Source organism: Scylla paramamosain, chromosome 9, assembly GCF_035594125.1.
Source record: "Scylla paramamosain isolate STU-SP2022 chromosome 9, ASM3559412v1, whole genome shotgun sequence".
In the NCBI taxonomy this organism is placed as follows: Eukaryota; Metazoa; Arthropoda; class Malacostraca; order Decapoda; family Portunidae; genus Scylla; species Scylla paramamosain.
In genome coordinates, this window is record NC_087159.1 from 11,955,673 (window position 1) to 11,977,999 (window position 22,327).

At 38.0% G+C, this 22,327-nt stretch overlaps 1 protein-coding gene across 4 annotated transcripts in view; it reads right to left on the reverse strand.

The window, feature by feature from the left end:
- LOC135103610 (uncharacterized) overlaps positions 1-22,327 on the reverse strand; it is a 44,401-nt gene that overhangs the window by 9,008 nt on the left and 13,066 nt on the right. Inside the window, exons 1-3 of one of the 4 annotated variants that reach the window (XR_010270135.1) lie at positions 19,439-20,305; positions 16,098-16,449; positions 4,740-5,091 (exon numbers count right to left, since the gene is read on the reverse strand). Coding sequence is in view for 1 of the 4 variants with exons in the window: in XM_064010087.1 (XP_063866157.1) it covers positions 15,122-15,307; positions 15,570-15,683; positions 16,098-16,124 (327 nt within the window). In the remaining 3 variants the exon portion in view is untranslated. Of the gene's footprint in view, positions 1-4,739; positions 5,092-8,641; positions 9,497-15,101; positions 15,308-15,569; positions 15,684-16,097; positions 16,450-19,438; positions 20,306-22,327 lie in introns of those variants that run through there. The other 3 variants (XM_064010087.1, XR_010270134.1, XR_010270136.1) reach the window with 3 other exon arrangements.

The window sequence follows — 22,327 nt, forward strand, 5'->3', positions numbered from 1 at the left end:
AAGCCACACTTGCTACCTTGGTGGAGACGCAGCAGGCTTCCATCACTCACTTACAGAAAGGTTTGAAGCTTTTCTCACTCGCTTTGAGGATGTAAGTTAGCAGGCACCCTCCTCTCGTGGCCACCTGCGCACCGCCACTCCCTCCAAGCCCGGTTCCCGCTCTACAGTCAATCGTAACGTTAGCTGACAGGCCACGGCAGTAACACATTGTGTCATGGAATACTTGCTGCATTACATCCTTTGACAAATTTTCTTCATTACAGGTTTATGTGCACAGACATCACCCTCAAGCAGTTTTAAAATTCAAGAGACTGTTGTGGCCCCTTATGAAATCAAGCGCGCCCCCACTCTCTCAGAATACACTTCTTACGTTCATCTGGTACGAAATGGCCTTGTCACTTACGATCACCCCTTACAGAACAAAATTCAACGCAACTCCACTGATGCAGAGACGACCTTCCTGTTGCTTGAGGTGGCAGCGGTATACGGTGTTCACACAAAACCAAAGTTAGTCGTGCTACCTTTTCTTAGTAAAACCCATGGGGTCTAGAACGAGTGGCAGCATTAGTCACAGTGACTAACATAATGTTAGTCAATTTGTGACTAACTGAGCACTCAACCTGAGTATGGTCTTACTCAAATATATCTGACTAATGCCTTCGTACTGTTCACTGCTTCTACTAACCACATTAGTAAAGTGGATCATAGGTTAGTCAATTAAATGACTAATTAGTTAGTCTTTCTTAGGCAGATGATGAATCATTAGTACCTTTAATACTAGCAGCTAGCTACTGCTGTCTCAAGGTTAGGGAAAGAATAGGTAATAAATTCAATATATTCATATACAATTAAATGTTCCCTCCATTTCATTGCATTAAAAAAAAATAAATAAAAAAATAAACACTATAATTTTTATCATCTATAGTATAATATGCTTTTCACTTGAACATTTAACAGAAAGCTCCCCTCAAAACTGTAATGATATATAAAACAGATGTAAAAAATAAACTCCATTAGTAACACTTCATCCTAGCATGAGAAAAAAAAAAAAAGCAACACAAAAACAACCTGTTTTGACAAGCCATTAAGTAAATAATACACATTTGTGAGTATTAATCACTAAAACTTGCAATGTAGAAAAGAAAGTAAGCATCTCTTAAGATATGAATATTAAATCTTCCTCCCATTCATAAACTAAAGGAAAAAATATGTAAGTAAAGTTAACATAAATTAAATGTAAGGAGTTACAGACTCTGTAAAGAATAATTAATTAGTCCACTGCTAATCATTATATCACAGTACTTTTAAGAAACTTAGGGAAACAACCAGTGCAAAAATAGACATTTAACCTTATTTGTACAAGCTTTTAACCCAGATCATATCCATATGTCACCATTAATCCTTTAAAGCCACACAAAAAAAGAAAATGAGTATTTCTATGGGATATACTAACTAAACAAATCTACAGAAATGCTCAGAACAGTAATAAAGAAGCTTCACGTATCACTTGCAATAACATAGAGAAATAAAAAAAAAAGGTAAAAAATGCATAAAAAATCAAATAAAAATATATGCATCATATGGTACATGAAGAATACTTCCCAATTTGGAGAGAGAGAGAGAGAGAGAGAGAGAGAGAGAGAGAGAGAGAGAGAGAGAGAGAGAGAGAGAGAGAGAGAGAGTATGTCTACTCTCCATTCATTATATATATATATATATATATATATATATATATATATATATATATATATATATATATATATATATATATATATATATATATATAAAACATAAGATAACAATTCAGTAAGATTTCATGAATACTGGGTTGGAGGGAAGGGGAAGTACAGGTATTTCCTTTTCCTTTTAGAAAACTTATTAACATAATGTTATGTATTTATTTCACTGATTAATCTTTAACTAGTAATTGACTAGTGTGTGTGTGTGTGTGTGAGAGAGAGAGAGAGAGAGAGAGAGAGAGAGAGAGAGAGAGAGAGAGAGAGAGAGAGAGAGAGAGAGAGAGAGAGAGAGAGAGAGAGAGAGAGAGGGGCATTATGTGTGGAGTTGAATATATTTGGAAGCAGATTTATGCATTTTTGTAGCTCAATTCTGTCTTTACTTCATTGAGTTTTACAAGTAGAGATCTTGTTTTTGAAGTGTTACCTTTGTCATACTTGATACCTAAGAGATGGGATGTTGTGAAACGGAGGAAATGTTCACAATTTTTTTGGGTGTTCAATATTAAACACAAAGCCCTGCTACCAATGAGACTACAGCCATAGAAATACATGTTGGTTCAGCTATAAGTGCACCATCAAATACACACTAGACTGCCCTGTTCTTAGTTCTTCTTCTGTTACCTTAAAGAAGAAATAATAGTGTAAACATTAATAACATTTTGACATTAAAATAAAATTTATATGTAGATGTATATCTTAAGGTGATAATATATTCAGAAATTTCAATATATACACACCACTCTAAAATCAAAGGTACTGAAATTTAACCTTAGTAAAAATGGAGTCTTTCCTTTCTCCAAGCAGGTGAAGTAACCCCAATATAACTAAGCAAGCATCTGGTGCAAATAAATAAATATATAAATAAATATGATAATAAGTAAATCAAATAAACAAAAGAAAATTAACTGTGTAAGGAAAAAGTGAAGATATGGTCACATCCAATAGGACAGTCCACTAATTTGAGTACCAATCTTTTAAAAGTCTCCTGTAATTATTGCTTTATCACATAAGAATTAACAAAAATAAAGCTCCTCGATGGTTCTACTAATTATATGAATGACAAGCATTTTGATTGAATGCTCAGAACGACCAGTATACTAGTGATTTTTGTCCTTTGTGTCACAGCAGCAAATCTTTTGTACGAGTATGCGGTTATGTTTTTTACTTGAGACACTATTTGGGTAATATCATAATGCAATAATGCTTTGTCTAGCAAGTCCTCGTAAGAATATGATGAGTACTGATCGAAAAAAAAAAAAAAAAGAAAAAGAAAGAAAACCCCAGCTGAACCTACATGCCCCGACATAACGCACTGATGTTCCGAACTCCCGATTCTTCTCATCATATCAACCAAAACAGTGTGAGAAGTCCTGAACTTCATCACAACCATGGAAGAAACCTTTATCAGACTGTTTGCACTTGCGCTAGTGCCGGCAAAGGTGACTCCAAGAATTCTATCTCCACACGAATTAGTGACCTGTCTTATTGGACTGCAAGGGAAGAGGATGCAGCTAACATTTCTAAAAAGATTGATAATATTTACATTTTAAATTTCAAATTGGACAGCCTATTGGGTTTATTTACACTAGAAATAATGTCTTTCCTTACGAGAGAGAGAGAGAGAGAGAGAGAGAGAGAGAGAGAGAGAGAGAGAGAGAGAGAGAGAGAGAGAGAGAGAGAGAGAGAGAGAGATGCTTTACACCTATTAAAATCTTTAACATCACTTATGCTGCAAACAATTATTTAGCCATAGCACTCAGCCAAAAATTTGATAGCAGAGCAGGAATTTAACAATTAAATTAGTACCTTTATAGAAATTGGTGCAAGCATTACAGTTAGATAGGTCATGCTTAATACAATGTTTGGTTTTTGCATGCAGCATAGTTTCATGAATACTAGACTTATAAAAGTGAAAGATGCATTGCTAATGATGAAAAGATACATATATTAAATTGCTACCAGCTACTGAAATGAACAAATTGAACTAGACATTACTCGCATTGACTTTCATCGTGGTCATAGAGTTCAAGTAAGGTTTCCATATACAGAGGAACTGCTTTTCTTTTTTTTGAGAATGGCAATTATTGGGAGCCTATATTTCTCCAGCCCTTTCAAAACTGCTACTCTTGGGTCTGGCTCATCTGCTTGTGGTTCTAATCTCAGGAACTCCTTGATTATCTGTAAAGATATAAGCATCAAATAATTATAAGTGAAGGTTACAGAAATGAGCATCTGCAATAACTGTACTTAGTTATGAGTGCTTATCTCCCATCACTGAGGCCTTTGAGCCTGAGAGGGAGAATGGAAGTACTGGTAGTTAAATATCAATTACCTACTATAAAATATAAATAGCTATATATATTATAGCCCTACAAATAAAGTTGACAATTAGTAACAATATGTAGCAAAATCCATAAAGTGTACATATATACACACTTACGCCATCAAAAGTCTGAATCCACGGGTACAAGTTCAGGATTTCTGCTACAAGAATGTTCCCATTGATTATTTTTTTGCATCTCTCAGAGAGTGTCAACTGCATGAGGCATTCAGCCTGAGGAAAATCATTAAAGTAAAATTAGTTTTCATAAGTTGACTGTCCCGCCAGCCTCTCTCTCTCCTTCATATATATATATATATATATATATATATATATATATATATATATATATATATATATATATATATATATATATATATATATATGAGGCGCGCGGTGCAACAATGACGTAACCGTGAAATTTTCCATTTCTCGGTTACGTCGTTGTTGCACCGCGCGCCTCATATAATATATATATATATATATATATATATATATATATATATATATATATATATATATATATATATATATATATATATATACGAGCATCATTTTTCAGTGGCTATCCACCAGTACCATTGAAATTGCTTACATAAGAGCAGGTATTTTTAAACAACACCAGTAAAGAAGTCTCTGAAATATAAAAGAGATAAATCAAGCGTACAAATATCACATACCTTATCTAACTCAGGATCTTTCTTCATCCAATGTAGAGCAAGCCACTGTCTATGTCTCTCTAATGACTCATCATCTTATGAATGGGGCCTTGGTGGAAGGTAAGCCTTTACTCCATACATCAGTGGACACGTAGTCTCTTTTGGCGCTATGCAAGGGATCTTCTTTTTACTCGACGTCACCTCAGTCACTGAGGAATCCTGCCTCTTTCTTGAATTCTGAAACTTGCGCTGGATGCGCAATTTCCATTGCAGCTGCAATTCATGCTCCTCGAGATCACTGTTTCTCAGGATGGCAGGAAATGATGTCAAAACAGCATTTGCCATATTCATATACTGTTCTGATGTTGGATAGCTGAAATATGATAATGATAATAATAATAACAATAATAATAATAATAATAATAATAATAATAATAATAATAATAACATATTATTAATAATAATGTCACAATACCTTGATATGTAATAATGATGATAACAATAATAATGATAATATCAATCTAGCTAACTATATAGATGGCTTAACTCCTTTTATTATATTATTATTATTATTATTATTATTATTATTATTATTATTATTATTATTATTATTATTATTGTTCTTCTTCTTAACAATCACCTAATTGTGCTTTTGTCCCAGTGAAATTGGCAGATAGTGGGTACACTATCTAAATAGTACGCTCAAAGGTGGTTTCACACCTATCAGTGCCGTATTAGTATCGTGTAGTGTCAGTGATATCCATGTCGCTTTCGTGACGTCTATGCACACATATCCTTTCAGACGTGGAGTTGGCTATGATTGTCATAATTCTTGATGAAGAGCAAGATGCTTGCTTAACAAAAAATAAAGAAAAGAAAAGTGGGTACATGAAACGTGGAAGAAAAAGAGAAACTGAAGGAGATTTTGCTACTCTGTATGAGGAATTAATTAATGGTGAAACAAAAATTTTCCAATACTTAAGAATGTCCAAAAACTGTTTGATGACATTGCTCAGTGATGTGTGGTGTGGTGTGGTATGGTGTGGTGTGTTATGATGTGGTGTGGTGTGATGTGGTGTGTTGTGGTAAGTATAATGTACAATGTGATTAATTACATCAATTAAAAAGAGTATTTATCACCATTTCAATTTCTTCTATTTTATTTCAAACACTTGTCCGACATCCGTGAAAATTTTTAAAATACCAGTGACGACGATATTCTATTTCACGGAACGGAGACGTAACAATCACTTCAGTCAAAACACGGTACTTCGCTGGACGTGTGTAAATGCTTCCACTGAATTCCAAAATGATGAATTTTTTTTTACTGACACTGAAGCACTGAACAGCACGGAATGAATATGGCACTGATGTGTGTGAAGCGACCTTAACCCGTATCCATATTCCCGAAGTCTGGTAATGTTTCGGCCCATTTACTCTTGTAGCGGTTAGGTTAGGTTAGATTAAGTTACGTATTGGTAATTTTGTGCGAGAATCTCAATGAGACTATTTTAGGGAGAATCCTACGGTTAGTTTTGGAGCTACAGCCTAGTGTCCATACAGCCTGGCGGACGACTCCTTCCAGACTTCAGGAATATGCATTCTGGCCCTTCACAAGAACTGACATCAGATCCCGGTATGAACACAGGCGGTGCATCCCATGTTCTTTTGTCTTTCTTCTCATTGCCTTCCCATTATATATATATATATATATATATATATATATATATATATATATATATATATATATATATATATATATATATATATATATATATATATATATATATATAACACTCAACATCCCTACATGCAACAAAACTTACCAAACACACTCAAAATACACTCAAAACATCCAAAACACAACCAAAACACATCACAACACCCCAAAATACCCACTACACTCACCTAAACACAACCAAATATTGAATATTCACTCAAAACACCCCGTAACATCTAAAAACATACAAATAACCCACCCTAACCACGCTAAATTTATCCAAAACACACTCAAAGCACCCCAATATACCTAAAACTCATCCAAACAAACTCAAAAGATTTAAAACACCCAAAATACACTACAACACCCCAAAACTCATCAAAACATCCAAAACACACTTAAAGCACCACTCAACACCACAAACACGCCACAAACACACCCTTAAAGACCCAAAACTACTTGCACACAATCAAATACACCTCAAAAGACCCGACACACACATCCAAACTCACCGAAACACTTAAAACAGAAAATAAACCCAAAACAAACTCACTACACCTCAATATACCCCCAAACACACCCATAACACACAAAAACATCCCACAATATACTCAAAATACCCCACACGACTCAAACCACTTACAATATAACTAAAAACATCCTAAACCACATTTAAAACACCCAAAATTCACCCAAAACACAATGATAACAGCAAATATACACCCAAAACACACCTAAACACCACCAAAACACACTCTAAACACCCCACAACATTCCTACATACATCCTAAACACCTAAAACACCCAAAACACACCAATTATTACAGAGAACTGCAGCGCAGCAAGGGAAACTAAGCTAAATATTGTTTACCTGTTTTGCCTCCTCCTCCATTTCTTTTTATTTCTTCCTTCTCCTCTTTCATTTCTCTTATTTTCTTCCTTCTACTACAACTATCTACACGCCTGACTTTAGAAACAGCTGGAAATACTTGGAAAACACTGGAAATTACGGTAAATATTGAGGAGACACTGGAGCAGACCGAGTCCGGAATCCTTGATGACGTCACAGGCGAGGTGCCGGCGCCCCGCTGCCATACGTACGTAAGGTATTTCATTTTGAAATTGACCCATAGAAAAAATGAAGCTAGGCTCGAATGCATTATATATTCTGACTTGACAATTACTTTAATTAATATTCACAATATCAAAACACCTCCAGTCTCAGTAGTTATAAAGAAATATTATGTGAAATATGGAAAAAGTGTTGGAAATTTTGACACCATTAAAAACACTGAAAAGTCCACCTATTCCACTTTACACTGGTAAAAAAAACATTTTAAAAAATCTGAACTATTTTTTAAAATAATGCACACTTAGTTACAAGCTACAATAAAAAAATAAAGAAGCTAAAAAATGACAAAATCACCACTTTCAACGGGACAATAAGCCTATTCAAATTCCACATACTTAACTCAACAGGAACGTAACATACTTTAAAAATCATAAACGATTTTTTGAAGCAATAAAATCTTCATTAAAGCCTCAAATAAAAAAGCCAAAAACCAGGCTGGGTAAATTTCACCGTACAAACTGCCCTTTATTTACATAAAAAACAACACCAAATTCGGCACATTTACTTAACTGAAGCAAGAAAAACACTTCAAAAGCAACGAAATATTTTTAAAAACCATAAAATCTTACTATACAAGCCAAATAAATTAATTCTGAAAAATTTAAAAAAATATTGGAACCAACAAGCCGGAACAGGTGCCAGTCCATCATGGCGGCCCTCGGGGGCGACCTCAGGGGGGGAGCCGGCGGCCATGTTGCCTTATTTATTCCTATATAACACCAAAACCAGGCAATGACGGATATATCTGACCAGCGGATATGAAGGCTAGACATGTGGATCCATCTTGTGATATGTTAGGCTTACAATAAGTGAGAGACGAGGCAAATAATGGATAATAACACAGCTGACGGCTTGTTTACATATTGGCGAACATTAAATATTTGAATAAATTTCCAACTCTTTCCAGACTCAGACGTAAACAAAACCTAAATATAAATAATTAACCCCTAAAAAAAACTAAATAACGAATAATGAATCCTAAATAAACGAATACAAGACACTACAGGGAGGATTAGGGTGTTGTGAAGGCAGTAAGGCTGACTGAGGAGAGACTGGCCCCGCTGGACTCACCTTACGTACTCGTGCCTCTCTGGTGATGCTTGACGGTGCTTGGTGCAGGAAGAAGGTGTCGGGAAGACGGAAACACTGGTTAATAGAGCGTGTAGGGCAAGATTGACCAGTGCTGACCAAAACACTGCAGCCAGCCAGCCGCTCGCCGTGGTAACTCCCCAGCGCCACCTGTCACTGATCCAACACCCACCCACCCACACACACACACACACACACACACACACAAAAGTTGACATGCTATCAAATAATATGTCAAATAATATAAATATCCTCACTTCCTGACTCTCCTTTCCCCACTCCACTCCCGATAAGTGATTATGAACGCAATCTTCACTCAGTGCGGCACCGTGTCACCGCAGCAAACACGAACCAGGGCAGAATAGGCTCAACTGAAATGCTCCTACTCTCTCTCTCTCTCTCTCTCTCTCTCTCTCCTCACGACTGTTTTTTCAAAGCTATAAAGATGATTATCAGGGTTTTCAATGGTGTTTCTCCTGTTATTAATGTAGAAATGTTGTTAATCTGTCACTAAAACCGTAAAAAATACCCTTGAAGACCTGTGCAACTACTGACAGAGAGAGAGAGAGAGAGAGAGAGAGAGAGAGAGAGAGAGAGAGAGAGAGAGAGAGAGAGAGAGAGAGAGAGATAACTAGCAATAACACTCACACACACATACACACACCAGTGCATTTATAAACCTTCAAATTTCCCGCACTTTTTCAATGCCTAGGAAGGAGGGAGCGCGAGAGGACATCGCGGACATCGTAGCATGTAGGCCATGATCGAGAGCGATGAAGCATTCCTTCCACCTCAGCATGTGGTTATACAGCTACGGCCGCACGCCCTTCAATTACCGCGTGAATTTTTCCGCCCACTAAGCACCGCATAGCAGTCAAACAAGCTAAAACTGCGATCATGACCGTTTGCGTAAAGGATCCAATCATATTCAATGTATACTTTTGAATTATCTACCACTAAAGACATGTTATATGTGCATGGCTTTATGTCTCTTGTACAAGAGAGAGAGAGAGAGAGAGAGAGAGAGAGAGAGAGAGAGAGAGAGAGAGAGAGAGAGAGAGAGAGAGAGAGAGAGAGTGTGTGTGTGTGTGTTTAGGCACACGTCACTTAATTACCGAAAAATCAAAGCACTTCCATTCATTTTCCTCATTTCAGAAAAATAATTTGAGTAACAAATTAAGAAAATGATTAACAAATTAAGAAATGCATAAACAAGTATACCAATGGATAGAAAATTACATCCACAAGCAATTAAATTCATTATTAAAGAGTAACTGAAAGACAATATAAAAATTCTCTCTCTCTCTCTCTCTCTCTCTCTCTCTCTCTCTCTCTCTCTCTCTCTCTCTCTCTCTCTCTCTCTCTCACCTGAAATATGGTGGTGAGTGGACGCTCCCTCTCACCTGCCCTCTAACTCAGCCTCGCGTCGTTTGCCTGTCCAATAGTTGGATCAAGAGTGCTCTCTTGCTGCCAATTCTGGTGCTGCTGGCGGAGACACAGCACCACAGAGCATCTGGTCCAGGTCCACTTTCGGTTTTGGAGAAAGACTTGGCGATGAGTGAGAAAGACGACCAAGTTTACGACCATTGGCCCGGCCTGTCTCACTCAGCCGGAAGAAGGCCATCACCTACCTTTGAGACCCACAGTCGGTCCCCGTCACCACGGCCTGCAACTGGCTGTGTTCCTAAGACCACACATCTATGATGCCCTCAACTGCAGTGGAGGATCTCGGTCAATGATTTCCCAAAGTCTCCCGTCTGAGAAAAGATAATGATCCTCAATGCAACATCTACACCACATACCCTCCTCACATGACGACCCTTGCGGACTGCGTCCTCCCTCCCAACGTACCTCGCAATTCTCACATGAGACTGCTGATGTCAAGTTGCGTTGGCTGGAAGAGGTGAATCGTGCTTTCAAACTCGAACGCAGTTTGGCCGAGGTAAAGAAGGCTGCAGTAACTTCCCGATTCGTGTACGTAGCGAGGAATCGCCCGGATTTTTTAAGTAGTGCGGAACGAGGTGACTTTCTTGCTCTTCCTCTTACCCGGCAGGATTTTCCTGACAGGCTTCGCAAATTGCCAACCTATTTTCTCCCTCGTTACCCGGTTGGCGCCGACCCTAATCTCAGCAAGGAGATGTAGGAAATCTATTCTGCTCGTCGATTCTATCAGGACGTGCAGCCTATCAGCAGGATTGTGATCACGTTGACTATATAGGGCCCAATACCATCGTCTACTGAATTCAGCTTCCTTCCTTGTCTTCCACCTTGTGGGATACGTAAACTTAAAATTTACCATCTTGTTATAAGTGCTGGGGTACTGGCCACATACCCCGCTGTTGCTCGGCTCCTGAGAAGTGTGCGTGATGTGCTGGGAGTCACGAATCGCGCACGTACTGTCATCGCGCCCCACTACTTCCACCCACGACCACACATGACCCGACCACATGTCCACCGCCGCCACCTCCTGACGTTAACGCGCACTGGAAGTATCCTTGCTGTCAGGAGCCTGGAGTAAGCGTTTGGTATGGCTGTTCACAACATAAGACCGCGTCTACATCGCCGCTCAATCAGCCACCCCCGCCACCAATTCACACACACTTGACGTCTCTACTCCTGCATCTCCCTCTCCACAGGTGCAGGCTATTCGCAACATTGTGGAAAAGCTGATGAGCCGATGTGCCTCCTCGGAATCACAACTGGATACCACTGAAGCTCGCATGTTTAGCATGGTTGTCATTCAAGCCAAGACAGAAGCCACACTTGCTACCTTGGTGGAGACGCAGCAGGCTTCCATCACTCACTCACAGAAAGGTTTGAAGCTTTTCTCACTCGCTTTGAGGATGTAAGTTAGCAGGCACCCTCCTCTCGTGGCCACCTGCGCACCGCCACTCCCTCCAAGCCCGGTTCCCGCTCTACAGTCAATCGTAACGTTAGCTGACAGGCCACGGCAGTAACACATTGTGTCATGGAATACTTGCTGCATTACATCCTTTGACAAATTTTCTTCATTACAGGTTTATGTGCACAGACATCACCCTCAAGCAGTTTTAAAATTCAAGAGACTGTTGTGGCCCCTTATGAAATCAAGCGCGCCCCCCACTCTCTCAGAATACACTTCTTACGTTCATCTGGTACGAAATGGCCTTGTCACTTACGATCACCCCTTACAGAACAAAATTCAACGCAACTCCACTGATGCAGAGACGACCTTCCTGTTGCTTGAGGTGGCAGCGGTATACGGTGTTCACACAAAACCAAAGTTAGTCGTGCTACCTTTTCTTAGTAAAACCCATGGGGTCTAGAACGAGTGGCAGCATTAGTCACAGTGACTAACATAATGTTAGTCAATTTGTGACTAACTGAGCACTCAACCTGAGTATGGTCTTACTCAAATATATCTGACTAATGCCTTCGTACTGTTCACTGCTTCTACTAACCACATTAGTAAAGTGGATCATAGGTTAGTCAATTAAATGACTAATTAGTTAGTCTTTCTTAGGCAGATGATGAATCATTAGTACCTTTAATACTAGCAGCTAGCTACTGCTGTCTCAAGGTTAGGGAAAGAATAGGTAATAAATTCAATATATTCATATACAATTAAATGTTCCCTCCATTTCATTGCATTAAAAAAAAATAAATAAAAAAATAAACACTATAATTTTTATCATCTATAGTATAATATGCTTTTCACTTGAACATTTAACAGAAAGCTCCCCTCAAAACTGTAATGATATATAAAACAGATGTAAAAAATAAACTCCATTAGTAACACTTCATCCTAGCATGAGAAAAAAAAAAAAGCAACACAAAAACAACCTGTTTTGACAAGCCATTAAGTAAATAATACACATTTGTGAGTATTAATCACTAAAACTTGCAATGTAGAAAAGAAAGTAAGCATCTCTTAAGATATGAATATTAAATCTTCCTCCCATTCATAAACTAAAGGAAAAAATATGTAAGTAAAGTTAACATAAATTAAATGTAAGGAGTTACAGACTCTGTAAAGAATAATTAATTAGTCCACTGCTAATCATTATATCACAGTACTTTTAAGAAACTTAGGGAAACAACCAGTGCAAAAATAGACATTTAACCTTATTTGTACAAGCTTTTAACCCAGATCATATCCATATGTCACCATTAATCCTTTAAAGCCACACAAAAAAAGAAAATGAGTATTTCTATGGGATATACTAACTAAACAAATCTACAGAAATGCTCAGAACAGTAATAAAGAAGCTTCACGTATCACTTGCAATAACATAGAGAAATAAAAAAAAAAGGTAAAAAATGCATAAAAAATCAAATAAAAATATATGCATCATATGGTACATGAAGAATACTTCCCAATTTGGAGAGAGAGAGAGAGAGAGAGAGAGAGAGAGAGAGAGAGAGAGAGAGAGAGAGAGAGAGAGAGAGAGAGAGAGAGAGAGAGAGAGAGTATGTCTACTCTCCATTATATATATATATATATATATATATATATATATATATATATATATATATATATATATATATATATATATATATATATATATATATAAAACATAAGATAACAATTCAGTAAGATTTCATGAATACTGGGTTGGGGGGAAGGGGAAGTACAGGTATTTCCTTTTCCTTTTAGAAAACTTATTAACATAATGTTATGTATTTATTTCACTGATTAATCTTTAACTAGTAATTGACTAGTGTGTGTGTGTGTGTGAGAGAGAGAGAGAGAGAGAGAGAGAGAGAGAGAGAGAGAGAGAGAGAGAGAGAGAGAGAGAGAGAGAGAGAGAGAGAGAGAGAGAGGGGCATTATGTGTGGAGTTGAATATATTTGGAAGCAGATTTATGCATTTTTGTAGCTCAATTCTGTCTTTACTTCATTGAGTTTTACAAGTAGAGATCTTGTTTTTGAAGTGTTACCTTTGTCATACTTGATACCTAAGAGATGGGATGTTGTGAAACGGAGGAAATGTTCACAATTTTTTTGGGTGTTCAATATTAAACACAAAGCCCTGCTACCAATGAGACTACAGCCATAGAAATACATGTTGGTTCAGCTACAAGTGCACCATCAAATACACACTAGACTGCCCTGTTCTTAGTTCTTCTTCTGTTACCTTAAAGAAGAAATAATAGTGTAAACATTAATAACATTTTGACATTAAAATAAAATTTATATGTAGATGTATATCTTAAGGTGATAATATATTCAGAAATTTCAATATATACACACCACTCTAAAATCAAAGGTACTGAAATTTAACCTTAGTAAAAATGGAGTCTTTCCTTTCTCCAAGCAGGTGAAGTAACCCCAATATAACTAAGCAAGCATCTGGTGCAAATAAATAAATATATAAATAAATATGATAATAAGTAAATCAAATAAACAAAAGAAAATTAACTGTGTAAGGAAAAAGTGAAGATATGGTCACATCCAATAGGACAGTCCACTAATTTGAGTACCAATCTTTTAAAAGTCTCCTGTAATTATTGCTTTATCACATAAGAATTAACAAAAATAAAGCTCCTCGATGGTTCTACTAATTATATGAATGACAAGCATTTTGATTGAATGCTCAGAACGACCAGTATACTAATGATTTTTGTCCTTTGTGTCACAGCAGCAAATCTTTTGTACGAGTATGCGGTTATGTTTTTTACTTGAGACACTATTTGGGTAATATCATAATGCAATAATGCTTTGTCTAGCAAGTCCTCGTAAGAATATGATGAGTACTGATCGAAAAAAAAAAAAGAAAAAGAAAGAAAACCCCAGCTGAACCTACATGCCCCGACATAACGCACTGATGTTCCGAACTCCCGATTCTTCTCATCATATCAACCAAAACAGTGTGAGAAGTCCTGAACTTCATCACAACCATGGAAGAAACCTTTATCAGACTGTTTGCACTTGCGCTAGTGCCGGCAAAGGTGACTCCAAGAATTCTATCTCCACACGAATTAGTGACCTGTCTTATTGGACTGCAAGGGAAGAGGATGCAGCTAACATTTCTAAAAAGATTGATAATATTTACATTTTAAATTTCAAATTGGACAGCCTATTGGGTTTATTTACACTAGAAATAATGTCTTTCCTTACGAGAGAGAGAGAGAGAGAGAGAGAGAGAGAGAGAGAGAGAGAGAGAGAGAGAGAGAGAGAGAGATGCTTTACACCTATTAAAATCTTTAACATCACTTATGCTGCAAACAATTATTTAGCCATAGCACTCAGCCAAAAATTTGATAGCAGAGCAGGAATTTAACAATTAAATTAGTACCTTTATAGAAATTGGTGCAAGCATTACAGTTAGATAGGTCATGCTTAATACAATGTTTGGTTTTTGCATGCAGCATAGTTTCATGAATACTAGACTTATGAAAGTGAAAGATGCATTGCTAATGATGAAAAGATACATATATTAAATTGCTACCAGCTACTGAAATGAACAAATTGAACTAGACATTACTCGCATTGACTTTCATCGTGGTCATAGAGTTCAAGTAAGGTTTCCATATACAGAGGAACTGCTTTTCTTTTTTTGAGAATGGCAATTATTGGGAGCCTATATTTCTCCAGCCCTTTCAAAACTGCTACTCTTGGGTCTGGTTCATCTGCTTGTGGTTCTAATCTCAGGAACTCCTTGATTATCTGTAAAGATATAAGCATCAAATAATTATAAGTGAAGGTTACAGAAATGAGCATCTGCAATAACTGTACTTAGTTATGAGTGCTTATCTCCCGTCACTGAGGCCTTTGAGCCTGAGAGGGAGAATGGAAGTACTGGTAGTTAAATATCAATTACCTACTATAAAATATAAATAGCTATATATATTATAGCCCTACAAATAAAGTTGACAATTAGTAACAATATGTAGCAAAATCCATAAAGTGTACATATATACACACTTACGCCATCAAAAGTCTGAATCCACGGGTACAAGTTCAGGATTTCTGCTACAAGAATGTTCCCATTGATTATTTTTTTGCATCTCTCAGAGAGTGTCAACTGCATGAGGCATTCAGCCTGAGGAAAATCATTAAAGTAAAATTAGTTTTCATAAGTTGACTGTCCCGCCAGCCTCTCTCTCTCCTTCATATATATATATATATATATATATATATATATATATATATATATATATATATATATATATATATATATATATATATATGCAACAACGACGTAACCGTGAAATTTTCCATTTCTCGGTTACGTCGTTGTTGCACCGCGCGCCTCATATAATATATATATATATATATATATATATATATATATATATATATATATATATATATATATATACGAGCATCATTTTTCAGTGGCTATCCACCAGTACCATTGAAATTGCTTACATAAGAGCAGGTATTTTTAAACAACACCAGTAAAGAAGTCTCTGAAATATAAAAGAGATAAATCAAGCGTACAAATATCACATACCTTATCTAACTCAGGATCTTTCTTCATCCAATGTAGAGCAAGCCACTGTCTATGTCTCTCTAATGACTCATCATCTTATGAATGGGGCCTTGGTGGAAGGTAAGCCTTTACTCCATACATCAGTGGACACGTAGTCTCTTTTGGCGCTATGCAAGGGATCTTCTTTTTACTCGACGTCACCTCAGTCACTGAGGAATCCTGCCTCTTTCTTGAATTCTGAAACTTGCGCTGGATGCGCAATTTCCATTGCAGCTGCAATTCATGCTCCTCGAGATCACTGTTTCTCAGGATGGCAGGAAATGATGTCAAAACAGCATTTGCCATATTCATATACTGTTCTGATGTTGGATAGCTGAAATATGATAATGATAATAATAATAATAATAATAATAATAATAATAATAATAATAATAATAATAATAATAACATATTATTAATAATAATGTCACAATACCTTGATATGTAATAATGATGATAACAATAATAATGATAATATCAATCTAGCTAACTATATAGATGGCTTAACTCCTTTTATTATATTATTATTATTATTATTATTATTATTATTATTATTATTATTATTATTGTTGTTCTTCTTCTTAACAATCACCTAATTGTGCTTTTGTCCCAGTGAAATTGGCAGATAGTGGGTACACTATCCAAAATGATGAATTTTTTTTTACTGACACTGAAGCACTGAACAGCACGGAATGAATATGGCACTGATGTGTGTGAAGCGACCTTAACCCGTATCCATATTCCCGAAGTCTGGTAATGTTTCGGCCCATTTACTCTTGTAGCGGTTAGGTTAGGTTAGATTAAGTTACGTATTGGTAATTTTGTGCGAGAATCTCAATGAGACTATTTTAGGGAGAATCCTACAGTTAGTTTTGGAGCTACAGCCTAGTGTCCATACAGCCTGGCGGACGACTCCTTCCAGACTTCAGGAATATGCATTCTGGCCCTTCACAAGAACTGACATCAGATCCCGGTATGAACACAGGCGGTGCATCCCATGTTCTTTTGTGTTTCTTCTCATTGCCTTCCCATTATATATATATATATATATATATATATATATATATATATATATATATATATATATATATATATATATATATATATATATATATATATATATATATATATATATATATATATATATATATATATATATATATATATATATATATATATATATATATATATATAACACTCAACATCCCTACATGCAACAAAACTTACCAAAACACACTCAAAATACACTCAAAACATCCAAAACACAACCAAAACACATCACAACACCCCAAAATACCCACTACACTCACCTAAACACAACCAAATATTGAATATTCACTCAAAACACCCCGTAACATCTAAAAACATCCAAATAACCCACCCTAACCACGCTAAATTTATCCAAAACACACTCAAAGCACCCCAATATACCTAAAACTCATCCAAACAAACTCAAAAGATTTAAAACACCCAAAATACACTACAACACCCCAAAACTCATCAAAACATCCAAAACACACTTAAAGCACCACTCAACACCACAAACACGCCACAAACACACCCTTAAAGACCCAAAACTACTTGCACGCAATCAAATACACCTCAAAAGACCCGACACACACATCCAAACTCACCGAAACACTTAAAACAGAAAATAAACCCAAAACAAACTCACTACACCTCAATATACCCCCAAACACACCCATAACACACAAAAACATCCACAATATACTCAAAATACCCCACACGACTCAAACCACTTACAATATAACTAAAAACATCCTAAACCACATTTAAAACACCCAAAATTCACCCAAAACACAATGATAACAGCAAATATACACCCAAAACACACCTAAACACCACCAAAACACACTCTAAACACCCCACAACATTCCTACATACATCCTAAACACCTAAAACACCCAAAACACACCAATTATTACAGAGAACTGCAGCGCAGCAAGGGAAACTAAGCTAAATATTGTTTACCTGTTTTGCCTCCTCCTCCATTTCTTTTTATTTCTTCCTTCTCCTCTTTCATTTCTCTTATTTTCTTCCTTCTACTACAACTATCTACACGCCTGACTTTAGAAACAGCTGGAAATACTTGGAAAACACTGGAAATTACGGTAAATATTGAGGAGACACTGGAGCAGACCGAGTCCGGAATCCTTGATGACGTCACAGGCGAGGTGCCGGCGCCCCGCTGCCATACGTACGTAAGGTATTTCATTTTGAAATTGACCCATAGAAAAAATGAAGCTAGGCTCGAATGCATTATATATTCTGACTTGACAATTACTTTAATTAATATTCACAATATCAAAACACCTCCAGTCTCAGTAGTTATAAAGAAATATTATGTGAAATATGGAAAAAGTGTTGGAAATTTTGACACCATTAAAAACACTGAAAAGTCCACCTATTCCACTTTACACTGGTAAAAAAACATTTTAAAAAATCTGAACTATTTTTTAAAATAATGCACACTTAGTTACAAGCTACAATAAAAAAATAAAGAAGCTAAAAAATGACAAAATCACCACTTTCAACGGGACAATAAGCCTATTCAAATTCCACATACTTAACTCAACAGGAACGTAACATACTTTAAAAATCATAAACGATTTTTTGAAGCAATAAAATCTTCATTAAAGCCTCAAATAAAAAAGCCAAAAACCAGGCTGGGTAAATTTCACCGTACAAACTGCCCCTTATTTACATAAAAAACAACACCAAATTCGGCACATTTACTTAACTGAAGCAAGAAAAACACTTCAAAAGCAACGAAATATTTTTAAAAAAACCATAAAATCTTACTATACAAGCCAAATAAATTAATTCTGAAAAATTTAAAAAAATATTGGAACCAACAAGCCGGAACAGGTGCCAGTCCATCATGGCGGCCCTCGGGGGCGACCTCAGGGGGGAGCCGGCGGCCATGTTGCCTTATTTATTCCTATATAACACCAAAACCAGGCAATGACGGATATATCTGACCAGCGGATATGAAGGCTAGACATGTGGATCCATCTTGTGATATGTTAGGCTTACAATAAGTGAGAGACGAGGCAAATAATGGATAATAACACAGCTGACGGCTTGTTTACATATTGGCGAACATTAAATATTTGAATAAATTTCCAACTCTTTCCAGACTCAGACGTAAACAAAACCTAAATATAAATAATTAACCCCTAAAAAAACTAAATAACGAATAATGAATCCTAAATAAACGAATACAAGACACTACAGGGAGGATTAGGGTGTTGTGAAGGCAGTAAGGCTGACTGAGGAGAGACTGGCCCCGCTGGACTCACCTTACGTACTCGTGCCTCTCTGGTGATGCTTGACGGTGCTTGGTGCAGGAAGAAGGTGTCGGGAAGACGGAAACACTGGTTAATAGAGCGTGTAGGGCAAGATTGACCAGTGCTGACCAAAACACTGCAGCCAGCCAGCCGCTCGCCGTGGTAACTCCCCAGCGCCACCTGTCACTGATCCAACACCCACCCACCCACACACACACACACACACACACACACACAAAAGTTGACATGCTATCAAATAATATGTCAAATAATATAAATATCCTCACTTCCTGACTCTCCTTTCCCCACTCCACCCCCGATAAGTGATTATGAACGCAATCTTCACTCAGTGCGGCACCGTGTCACCGCAGCAAACACGAACCAGGGCAGAATAGGCTCAACTGAAATGCTCCTACTCTCTCTCTCTCTCTCTCTCTCTCTCTCTCTCTCTCTCTCTCTCTCTCCTCACGACTGTTTTTCAAAGCTATAAAGATGATTATCAGGGTTTTCAATGGTGTTTCTCCTGTTATTAATGTAGAAATGTTGTTAATCTGTCACTAAAACCGTAAAAATACCCTTGAAGACCTGTGCAACTACTGACAGAGAGAGAGAGAGAGAGAGAGAGAGAGAGAGAGAGAGAGAGAGAGAGAGAGAGAGAGAGAGAGAGAGATAACTAGCAATAACACTCACACACACATACACACACCAGTGCATTTATAAACCTTCAAATTTCCCGCACTTTTTCAATGCCTAGGAAGGAGGGAGCGCGAGAGGACATCGCGGACATCGTAGCATGTAGGCCATGATCGAGAGCGATGAAGCATTCCTTCCACCTCAGCATGTGGTTATACAGCTACGGCCGCACGCCCTTCAATTACCGCGTGAATTTTTCCGCCCACTAAGCACCGCATAGCAGTCAAACAAGCTAAAACTGCGATCATGACCGTTTGCGTAAAGGATCCAATCATATTCAATGTATACTTTTGAATTATCTACCACTAAAGACATGTTATATGTGCATGGCTTTATGTCTCTTGTACAAGAGAGAGAGAGAGAGAGAGAGAGAGAGAGAGAGAGAGAGAGAGAGAGAGAGAGAGAGAGAGAGAGAGAGAGAGAGAGAGAGAGTGTGTGTGTGTGTTTAGGCACACGTCACTTAATTACCGAAAAATCAAAGCACTTCCATTCATTTACCTCATTTCAGAAAAATAATTTGAGTAACAAATTAAGAAAATGATTAACAAATTAAGAAATGCATAAACAAGTATACCAATGGATAGAAAATTACATCCACAAGCAATCAAATTCATTATTAAAGAGTAACTGAAAGACAATATAAAAATTCTCTCTCTCTCTCTCTCTCTCTCTCTCTCTCTCTCTCTCTCTCTCTCTCTCTCTCTCTCTCTCTCTCTCTCACCTGAAATATGGTGGTGAGTGGACGCTCCCTCTCACCTGCCCTCTAACTCAGCTTCGCGTCGTTTGCCTGTCCAATAGTTGGATCAAGAGTGCTCTCTTGCTGCCAATTCTGGTGCTGCTGGCGGAGACACAGCACCACAGAGCATCTGGTCCAGGTCCACTTTCGGTTTTGGAGAAAGACTTGGCGATGAGTGAGAAAGACGACCAAGTTTACGACCATTGGCCCGGCCTGTCTCACTCAGCCGGAAGAAGGCCATCACCTACCTTTGAGACCCACAGTCGGTCCCCGTCACCACGGCCTGCAACTGGCTGTGTTCCTAAGACCACACATCTATGATGCCCTCAACTGCAGTGGAGGATCTCGGTCAATGATTTCCCAAAGTCTCCCGTCTGAGAAAAGATAATGATCCTCAATGCAACATCTACACCACATACCCTCCTCACATGACGACCCTTGCGGACTGCGTCCTCCCTCCCAACGTACCTCGCAATTCTCACATGAGACTGCTGATGTCAAGTTGCGTTGGCTGGAAGAGGTGAATCGTGCTTTCAAACTCGAACGCAGTTTGGCCGAGGTAAAGAAGGCTGCAGTAACTTCCCGATTCGTGTACGTAGCGGGGAATCGCCCGGATTTTTTAAGTAGTGCGGAACGAGGTGACTTTCTTGCTCTTCCTCTTACCCGGCAGGATTTTCCTGACAGGCTTCGCAAATTGCCAACCTATTTTCTCCCTCGTTACCCGGTTGGCGCCGACCCTAATCTCAGCAAGGAGATGTAGGAAATCTATTTTGCTCGTCGATTCTATCAGGACGTGCAGCCTATCAGCAGGATTGTGATCACGTTGACTATATAGGGCCCAATACCATCGTCTACTGAATTCAGCTTCCTTCCTTGTCTTCCACCTTGTGGGATACGTAAACTTAAAATTTACCATCTTGTTATAAGTGCTGGGGTACTGGCCACATACCCCGCTGTTGCTCGGCTCCTGAGAAGTGTGCGTGATGTGCTGGGAGTCACGAATCGCGCACGTACTGTCATCGCGCCCCACTACTTCCACCCACGACCACACATGACCCGACCACATGTCCACCGCCGCCACCTCCTGACGTTAACGCGCACTGGAAGTATCCTTGCTGTCAGGAGCCTGGAGTAAGCGTTTGGTATGGCTGTTCACAACATAAGACCGCGTCTACATCGCCGCTCAATCAGCCACCCCCGCCACCAATTCACACACACTTGACGTCTCTACTCCTGCATCTCCCTCTCCACAGGTGCAGGCTATTCGCAACATTGTGGAAAAGCTGATGAGCCGATGTGCCTCCTCGGAATCACAACTGGATACCACTGAAGCTCGCATGTTTAGCATGGTTGTCATTCAAGCCAAGACAGAAGCCACACTTGCTACCTTGGTGGAGACGCAGCAGGCTTCCATCACTCACTCACAGAAAGGTTTGAAGCTTTTCTCACTCGCTTTGAGGATGTAAGTTAGC